This window comes from Sesamum indicum, linkage group LG10 (genome assembly GCF_000512975.1).
Source record: "Sesamum indicum cultivar Zhongzhi No. 13 linkage group LG10, S_indicum_v1.0, whole genome shotgun sequence".
NCBI classification, from domain to species: domain Eukaryota; kingdom Viridiplantae; phylum Streptophyta; class Magnoliopsida; order Lamiales; family Pedaliaceae; genus Sesamum; species Sesamum indicum.
Window position 1 is genome coordinate 11,747,278 of NC_026154.1, and position 10,516 is coordinate 11,757,793.

At 36.7% G+C, this 10,516-nt stretch overlaps 1 protein-coding gene across 1 annotated transcript; it reads left to right on the forward strand.

The window, feature by feature from the left end:
* LOC105172782 (serine/threonine-protein phosphatase 7 long form homolog) lies at positions 100-1,986 on the forward strand. The gene is made up of 4 exons (XM_011094359.1): positions 100-473; positions 1,045-1,132; positions 1,222-1,665; positions 1,744-1,986. The coding sequence occupies exons 1-4, from the start codon at positions 100-102 to the stop codon at positions 1,984-1,986; spliced, it is 1,149 nt and encodes a 382-aa protein (XP_011092661.1).

A 10,516-nucleotide genomic window follows, 5' to 3' on the forward strand; every position in this document is an offset into this window, starting at 1 on the left:
ATCTTCATATTCATCTTCATCTTCATCTTCATCTTCCTCTTCTCGGCAATTTTTCTTGTTATTCCTCTCAGTTAATTTTGAAAAATATTTAAAATCAGTATGTCTAATTTTGGCCCTATCGATACCAGTGTTCTGTACGGGCAATTAAATCATCGGTCTGAGGATGTATCTGAAAATCCGGATACAACATTATCCGTACGACGTGGTGATATAGCGTTTTTTCGTGTCCTCCAACTAGCACCACGCCATGTTCGTGTTTTGCAAGTACTCCAAAATATGGGGTTTCTTGGTGTTTTGCAGTGTGGGCATGTTGAAATTGACACCCACTTAATTACTGCATTAGTGGAAAGATGGCGCCCCGAGACACACACATTTCATTTTTCGGTGGGCGAAGCAACCGTGACACTGCAAGATATCGCCGTCATCTGGGCACTCCCGGTGGAAGGTAATCTTATTACCGGGGTAGATAGAAGGTATAATACCCAACAATGGCAAAATTATTGTCATGAACAGTTGGGTTTTATTCCAAACGAAGATGCTTTTAGATGGTCGAGAATAAAATTGGCAGTGTTATATGAGTATTTATTAGAAAATACATGTGATGATGATAGCCCATTTGAGGCTGTGCTAAGGAGGCACGGATATGTGCCATGTGCATTCTTGGTGGAGTGTTGTGCCCTGATGCTACAGGGAATACCGTGTCATTATTATATTTACGGCATATGGAAAATATAGACGAGCATTATGTTTCAAATTGGGGGTCTGCAGTGTTGGCATATCTCTACCGGGGCTATGTACAACATCACAAAGAGGGAAAAATAATATTGGTGGTGCCATGCAATTATTACAGATATGTGCATGGTCTCGCATAATAACACTTGCACCCATTCCCTCGAGTGAAGCTTCATCTCTAGTGCCGACCATTATTGACCCTGACAACATCCTGCCTAGCCCTCCATGTGCTGCACGGTATGGACATTTTTATTTTTTTATATAGTTATAAAAAATTTTGATTTCACTAACTTTTCTTAATTTTGAATTTAGGTGGTCGTATCATATATTCCGTACTCATAAGGCGCACAATGCTCTACGTATAATAAGGGACGTGTTAGATCGTATGCAATTAAATGAGGTATATTGTTGTGATTTATTTTTTACTTTTAGTAATATAATTGATGCATTTGTTCCAAGTATATTGATTGTTGTTATATGCTATTGTAGTTTATTTGGACTCCGTATAATAATATTGCCGTCGAGCTTGAGGCATTGCCCTATTATGCAATGCGCACAACGTGGAATATACGATGCCCATTGATCAATTATTCGCTGGTGGAGATGCATCACCCGGAGAGGGTTCTTCGCCAATTTGGCTATGTGCAAGACATCCCCCAAAACCCATTGATCAGTGAGCGTCGTTTACACTCAATAGATAGGCGAGGACGTCAGGACATGGACTGGGCAACGTTTCACGCGGACTACATTGCGAAATGGAACGATGTGCAATCAATGGTGGTGGAAGGACCCATTATTGAAGGTGGTCGTGATACCGTTCCTGACTATATGAACTGGTATCATCAAATTACTCGGGTCCAAATTTCACAAAACATATTGTCTACGAACACGCCGGGTTATCGACCGACTGACACCCGTGATTGGGAATATGTGGTAAGCACCTTCTAATTTATGTTATGTTCATTTATTTTAGCCAGTTGATTCTGCTTATAATTTGATTTTGTTTAACAGTATAATAGAATGGAGCAGCTAGTGATTGATTGTGAAAATGCCGGAGATGATCAGCAGTCGTTAAGAGATACTCGAGCGCGAGCGCGTACGATCGGACGTGAAATTATGAACTTTTCTAGTTCACGGTATCCAAGCGTTCGAGTTAGACCGACAGACACAGCTCGTGGGAACGCATTCACAGAGGCTGGTCCGTCGAGCGTACATGCCGAGGCCGGTCCATCTACTGGTCGGACAGATATTTAATAGGAACAAATAACATAAGAATTTAATAAATAACTTACTAAACGTCTTTCCAATTGTAAATCTTCAACGGTGGAGTATGAAATTTTGCTGACTGCTCTTGAGAGTGTAAGGGCTAAGAAATGAATGTTGAATTTTTTGAAGTTGTCGTTCGATTTTTCAATGTGAATGACTGAGGGAATGGAGTGTGATATATATAGTTAAAAAAACCGCGATAAACAACCGCGGTGTCACAGACAATAATACAGAAAAATTATTTATCACCGCGCTATCTTAGCGCGGTGTCAGCGAGACTGGAAAAGCAGAAAAGTAATCTCCGCGCTCTGTTAGCGCGGTGTCAGGTACGAAAAAAAAAACGTGAATAATGAGCCACCGCGGTGATGAACCGCGGTGGCTCATTCTTTATTTTCTTTTAAAAATTTTATATGCCACCGCGGTTCATATTAAAAAATTATTTTTTTTAATAATTTTGTGTCACCGCGGTGAGCTACCGCGGTGACACAGGAAATATAATTTTTTTTAATTGCCACCGCGGTGAATCACCGCGGTGGCTTTTTAAATTATTTTTTTTTTACCGCGGTGACATAGTAAAATCCTTTTTTTTTTTTATTTTAAATTGTGGCACCGCGGTTTTTCACCGCGGTGCCGCTCAGAATTTTGAAGGATTCAAAATCGCACCAGATCTATAATTTTTTTTTTTTTGCATTATTTAAATAATTGTACCTTCATAGGATACATGGTTACTGAAAAAGGGATTGAGGTCAACCCATATAAAATTCAAGCCATCCAAGAGATGAAGCCTCCTACTAAACTCAATGAAGAACAAAGACTAATAGACACATAGCTGCTCTCAGTAGATTCATATCTCGACCAGTAGAACATAGCCTACCGTTCTTCAAAGATATAACAAAAATCAAGAACTTTGTTTGGGAAGATGAGAGCCAGCAGGTATTCCAAGATTTAAAAACCTACCTAGCAGAACTACCCCTGCTCACCAAAGCAACACTTGAGGAGTCCTTGTACCTCTACTTAGCAGTAAGACTGTAGGCAATCAACTCTATGCTCATCAAGGAAGAAGAAAGACATCAAAATCCCATCTATTATGTAAGCAAGGTATTGCATAGGGCCGAATAGCGGTACCTTGAAAAACTAGCATTGGATTTAATTCTAATAGCACACAAATTACGATCTTATTTCTTGTCACATTCCACTTGTTTACGTACTAATACTCTATACTGAGCGAGATTACCTAAAACTAAAACCTCAAGTAGGATGATTAAATGGGCTATCGAGCTGAGCGAGTACGATATCTCTTATCAGCCCATGACATCCACAAAGGCTGAGGCACTACCTGAATTCATAAATGAAGCCACACTCGTAGAAGGGGATGAAGGAAACTACTTGTGCACGCAAATGGCTCTTCCACCCTTGCTGGAAGCGGAGCCAGAGTAGTACTCACTAGCCTGGAGGGGGACAAACTTGAATATGCTTTTCGATTCGATTTTAAAGCCTCAAATTGTGATGCTAAAAATGAATCTCTTATTGCAGGTATCAAAATGGCTTTAGATGCGGAAGCTAAGAACTTGATCACCTACTTTGATTCCCAGCTGGTGACAAATCAGGTAGAAGGCAGATATGTAGTTAAGGAAGAATGGATGAAAGAGTATCTCTAGGAGATAAATGAGTTTACAGGCCGGCTGAAGAATTTTCAGATCCACCAAATTCCTCGAACAAAAAATAACAACCTAACTATTTAGCTAGGCTAGTCAGCTCTTTAGTTGGCTGTAACACTCGCACTGTCACTGTAAGAACTCTTCTCAAGAATTCTCTTGAAACTGACATAGCTATGTTGCAGATTGAAAGGATTGAGGGAAACTATTGTTGGATTATCCTCAAAGAAGATACCTTTCCTACTGACGATATGGATGCAATCCACTTGAGAAGTAGGGCAGCTAGGTTTGTTCTATTAGAGGGTATCTTATACAAGTGTAGTTTCTCTCAACCTTACCTACGATACTTGTCAACAGAGGAGGGTAAGAACATACTATAGAAAATACATGAAGGAGCTTGTGGATCCCACATAGGCAGCATGGCTTTGGCAAACAAAACTTTGAGAGTAGGTTATTTTTTACCGGCTCTCAATAAAGACGAGATAAATTGGACCTAGAATTGTGAGCAATACCAAAAGCATGTCCTAACCGAACCATTTAAACCATTTAAGATCATATCAACACCTTGCCCATTCTCCCAGTAGGGAGTAGACATAGTAGGATCCTTCCGAATTGCATAGGGTCAATGTAAATTTATGCTTGTGACAGTAGATTAGTTCAACGAGTGGGTGGAAGCAGAGCCCTTAGTCAGAAACACTGAAAACGAAGTGATAAAAATCCTTTGAAATAATATAATTTGTAAGTATAGTTTACCTTGTGTTATTATTTCTAACAATGGTTGTCGATTTGGGTTGGAAAATTCAAGATTTTAGTTAAAAAATTTATCCCATGTGATTTGAGAAATGAATCAAAAACCCTTTGTGAAGAATGAAATAGTAAATAATTCCCATGTATTAGAAAAATGAAGCAAATTACCCTCTTATCTAAACTATTGATAGGGGTGTAGTTTGCTTTATTTTTTGAAACACAAGGAACAATTTGCTAATTCTTTTTAGACAAGAGGTATTTGCCCATTTAACATATCATAGAAGTAAATTGAATTTAGCCCCTTAATTTTATTTATATGCTCATTTGTGTTTTTAATTTCTTTTACAGTTTGATTGGTGTAACTAAAAATTAGAGATATTAATAAACAAATACATGTGTCATCAAGTGTGTGAATCTACTCTCTTATTGAAAGACAATCAATATGTATATTTTAAGTATATGGAAAAATGATGCTTTGAGAAACGAAAGGACGAATGGTTGTTTTACTTCAACAGGAATGGGACACTATTTCTTTTCCTTCATTTTATGCAAATTTTGAATGATCACAATATTTCGTTGCTCCGACACATTTAGCTCCAACCCCCGACATCCATAAATAAAATGGCAACCACACATGTTTTTCATGTGGCAGCTAGTTAATGGTCTGGAGGAGGGTTCAGTACATGTCCAACTCACATGTGGTGTTCTAAAATAAGTAAACTACAACTAATTTAATTAAACAAAATAAAGTATTAAATTAGTTGAACACTAGTTCATGGTCCAAAATTCGAGTAATAATCTACAAGCTGATCAAATGCATATGAGTGAAAATTAGTGTTGAGAGTGTGTGTGGTTAGTAAGAATTTCTACAAAAAATGAAATGAAATGAAAACAACTTGCATATAAATCTGAGTTTTTTCTGTAGCAGCTTTTGTAACGGCCTTTGAAACTCTTAATATAGCCGTTGAAAATGAGCCAGTAGAAAATATTAGTCGTTATTTTGTAACGAATTTTATAATGGCCATTATGAAAAATCCTTCTTTAATGTCACAGTTTTTGTAACACTGTCTTTCTGTATATTTTCCCACAGTTTTTTGCACTACCATTGTAACAACTCTTTATTTTATCAAAAAGTCGTTACAAAAATGATGAGCCGTTACAAAAACCATAGCAAATTAGCAACGACCAATAAATTGTAACGGTTTTAGACACACAGAAAATTTGTACTGGCTACTGTAACAGTTTTAGCCGGTACAAAATAAATATATTTTTATTACCCTCTCAATGACATCAGCATATCTAATCCGTTATAAAATGCTACAAAGGCTATGTGTATAGTAACGACCATATCATTGTTACAAAAAAGTCATTACAAATCCTGACATTTTTATAATGCTTGTTCATGGACATGGTGGGAACCCACACCCTTATTCTTGGGCTTTTAGAGAATATATTAGCAATTCAAACCCCTGTATTTTTTAGAATGCAGCAATTTACCCTATTGTGTTTTATATATAGTTTGAACTTTTATAAATTGATAAGATTTTAGGCCATGACAAATTGCAAGATAGGATAAGGTCATAGTATGTGGCAATAGAGGATGTGGGGTTGCAATAAGTTGCAAAGATCTCAATCGATTATCGGACAAGATGTGAGGTCGCTATCTATTGTGAATGATCAACAATTGAACGACCATGAGCGAAAACAATCAAGGAAAGAGGGCACGGAGAATGGCAGCGAGCCCCCCTCCCCATGCTCCAAATCACGCACGAAGCCTTTCGACAACTAATCGAAGATGCGTCGGCTCAAGCCGCTTCAAGGGTGTTCGCCTAGTAATCACAGAGCACGTAGCATCTGCTCTTTGAGGGCAGGTTACCTAGGAAATTATTGTTGTTAATCTATATTATTTAATATATATTTTAAACAAATTATTACTAAATTTTCAGATGGACTCTAAATATAATTAATCATATTTAGAGATGAAGCTAAGCCCTGTTGAGCCGCCACGGCAGACAGGGCTTAGCTTCAAATATGATGGAGCATTAGCTGATAATGATGAAATAATTGTAGTCAATAAATAATTCGATTTGAATGTCACATTGTGATTTTTTGAAAATAATATGGAAAAGTAGTTCCTAGCCGCAAGAATTCCAATTATATAAACAACATCGAACAATATTGATGTAACAATAATTACTAGTACCGAAAACTTTGTGGCCTTTCGATTGTCAAGTCATAGTCGTAAGAGTTAATTGTATTTGGAATAATTTGGTTTGACGATTGCACAGTTAATTATTAAACTCAACTCCTCCTTGACATGCTCATGATGGCTACAGTTAAAGGAAAAGAAAGAACGGAAAAAGAATGGGCAGATCTCATTTCTGACGCTGGCTTCAGTGGTTATCGGATTTATCCTGTTTTGGCATTGAGATCTATCATCGAAATATATCCTTAACTATATATATATATATTTACAATTTTCATTGGTGGTAACTGAAATATGTTGTGTAAACAATTACAAATATTAATAAAGAATTTTACTACAAGAAAAAAGAATAGAATGTGTTTACCTGGCATCAAGTGTGTGAATCTCCTCTCTTATTGAATAACAGTCAATATGTATATTTTAAATAAATGGTAAAATTATTTTTGAAAAACAAATGGACAAAATTATAATTTTACTCCCACACGAAAGCGGACAATATTTCCCGTCCTTCATTTTTATGCAAATTTTAAAATGATCCTATTATTTCATTGCTCCGGCACATTCAGTCATTTTTTACTAGTTTAGTCCTAAACATCTCACATTTGATCCTTTTTTTGGCAAATTTAGTCTTGCCATTGATAATTTTAGTCCTAATAACTCATAGTTAGAGAACAAAAAGTAAGATCTATTAATTACATTGTAAAAGGGACAAAAAATTATCAATACATGACTAAGTTTGTTAAAAAGTTATCCAAATATTAGAGGTGGTAACCGTCTAGCCAGTTGGTGTTCCTTATGACCATTCTAAATAGTTCTAATTTCAACAAAGTGTTAATTAATTGAGAGTAGTCTTTTGGACAAACTTCAACGTATCCTTAAAATATGTTTAGCTCATATGCATTTTAGTTGAAGCCCTTAGATCATAAATGCTATAGGATTGCATCACGCATATGATGGTGATCACAAAACCAACATCTATTGTTTGATCTAAAATGTTCCAATTATTAGAATATGTGATGAGAAAGTCAATTAAAATGGCATTCTTATAATGTACTTAAACAATATTTTTTATAAGTAATATTGAATTAGTAAACAAAATATGAATTTGATGGCAATCTTTTGTTGTCCTTGTTTTCTATTATGCTTTTATTGCTTCGTATCACAACAGAGGCCCCAGACAATCAAACAATCAATGTAGTTGCGTTGTGCATTAGATAGCAACTGTGAGATCAACTTTTGATGGTTGGGCCTCAATGTTCCAAGTTGAGAATCTGGAGACTGCGCATCTAGAGTTTTATCAAAACTTGCTAAGTGTTAAATTCATTAGATAAGTTATTTGTCTCATCGCCGACAGACGTGGGACATCTATTCAACTTTAGTGGGTGGTTGGCAAAGATTGAACCAACTGAACTGGCTCCCTTAGAATCTTTATATGGAAACCTATGGGCCTTGATCTGTATGACTGGTACTCCTCAACTCCGGTAATATAATTTAGTCCTTAGATTTTAAGATTTATGGCGATCGCATATATGTGATGGTTGTATCTTGGTCCTGGTTAAAGATGACTTGACTTTGACTTGGTCATTATAAATCTTCTCCAGTGTAATCATAACATATAGTGAGGATGGTGAGTTCCAAGACTAAATCTATCGCCTGTCATTGAATGACAGTGATATTATCTATGCGCTCTAAGATGTATTTATGTTCCTTGAGTCTGTGGCCATAGTGATTAATTGAATTGGGAAAGGTTTTTTATTATCAATCAAAGGAGTAAACGTGATTCTTTAAAGTATAGTTGTCTAGTCCAAGATGGGAACCAATGCCGAATTTACTAAATTAGACTTAGACCAGAAGACAACTGATGGAAAGGCTGTAACCGTGTGGTACTTGGGAGTCTAAATTTTCAAGGCACATTCATCTAGTCTCTAGTGTCATGGACTGTTGCTAGACGACCACCTATAGTGACGAACACTTTTGCATTAATGGTTAATTAGAGTCGATTAATTAAATTAGATTTAATTAATTAATTGTGTCAGACATAAGCCCAAGTCTAGTAGAGGTTGAACCTCAATTGTCACACACAAAACACTACAGAAATTGTAGAGTAATGGTGGTATTAATTACAAAAGAAATGAATTAATAGTTTACATTAATTTAGGAGAATATATTAGTAGATCATTTAATATGAAACTCCATTTGATGGATGACCCAAGGTTTAAATTAATAGAATTAATTAAATTTGAGCCAATCACGTTTTAATTAATTTGATTGTGCTTGATTCAATTAATTAATGGGATTGATTACTTGATGAAAATGGATTCAATTTATTTAATTAGTTTAAATAATCTTTTGGGTTGTTATTGGATTTTAAAATTAATAAGTCATGCCCGTAGATATATTGGACCAAGCCCACAAGCTAGGCATACTAGAGCAATCGGCTAAAGCCCAGCTGGCTCGTTAGCTGGACGGATAAGAGCCCATCAAAAAGATGGATAAAGCTCATTAACATGGAAGAAAGGTCCACAGGCTTAACTACTACTTTACTGAACTGGTAAGGCCAAGAAATAACCTCATTTCAACCGGACACGTCATCTTACAATCGGGAGGACACATCATGTAGCTTGCAATCCATTTGAACACATCATCCATTAATATCTCCAGGTGGTTCCAAGTAAATCAGTAACAAATAAGCTGAAAAATCTACAACTAACCAACTCCCAGATCCTTAGACGGACAAATCAGGATTCTGTCCAACTCATGTATCTCAGTCAATATTTATCCAAATCACAAATGATTTATTTTGGATGAAACCCAACTTAAAGGTGTTCCGACTCTGTACGAACTTAGCAATTAACCCAATATCCTATTATATACAAGCCTATAAATAGAGCCCCTATACAGTCACTTGGTAACATCATTCTTCACACTCAAACTATCACTTTTCTCATTATTTTATCTCGATTTTTGAGCTATTCTAAACTTATATTTTGCACTTCATGAGAATACATACACCTTATTACCATTTTATACCATTATTCTCACTTTAATTCAAGTTTTTCCTTTTATTTCTTCATAAATCGTAACTGACTTAAGCATCGGAGTGCTAAACTATATTTTGCAGGGCTAGTCCTCTGATAATATTGGGAGTTTCTGAAGATCCTTTGACCTTTTTCCTATGGTCAAATTTCTGGTATGCATCACTGGCGCCGTCTGTGGGAACATTTGCTCTTTGACGTGAGAAATGGCTAATTCCGACAACGGAGGTAAGAATGGATCCTACAAGGGAAACTCTTCTCTCGCTACTACAGTTGGACCAGTTGCTCCACCTACATATCCCACTTTCGGAGCTGCTCATGTCCCTATTCCAGATCTGGCTTTCGGAGTCAATGCACCAACTCTCGACCAAACATTTGGACCTATTGCTATGAACCCACTCTTTTGTGAGCAACTTTGTCAATTCATCATAGAAACCATCAACTCAACCCTCTGTGATTCTCGAGCTAGGGGAGTAGGATCCTTTTCCCAGCTGGAGAGAGGTGGGATTTAGGAAGTCAAGGTTTGGTCGAACAGATTCCTTCAGGACTCCAAAGAGAACGGTCTACACCACTGATTTTGCAGGCAAGGAGGCAGTCGGATATTAATCCCCTAGTATTTGGGAATCCCTGAAGAAGGGATGGTGATTTACCGAAAAAAAAAGAAGGGATGGTGGAACTTTGTCAGTAGGTAATGAAAGAAACTATGCCTATTGAACATGGCATTCCTTTTAGCAAACACATCATGGCTGAAGAACTCCCTACTCATTTCCAAGCACCTTCAGATCTACATTCATGATGGTACCACTTATCCTACTAAACATATCCATAAATTTGGAAATGCAGTCTTGCTGCACATGGATACTAACGGTATTAAG

Excerpts from the sequence above, each read along its gene's own strand:
- LOC105172782 (XM_011094359.1), top strand. The coding sequence starts at position 100 with ATGTCTAATTTTGGCCCTATCGATACCAGTGTTCTGTACGGGCAATTA. Across the intron at positions 474-1,044 it reads ATTACCGGGGTAGATAGAAG|GTGGTCGTATCATATATTCC; the intron begins GTATAATACCCA and ends TTTTGAATTTAG. Across the intron at positions 1,133-1,221 it reads ATCGTATGCAATTAAATGAG|TTTATTTGGACTCCGTATAA; the intron begins GTATATTGTTGT and ends ATGCTATTGTAG.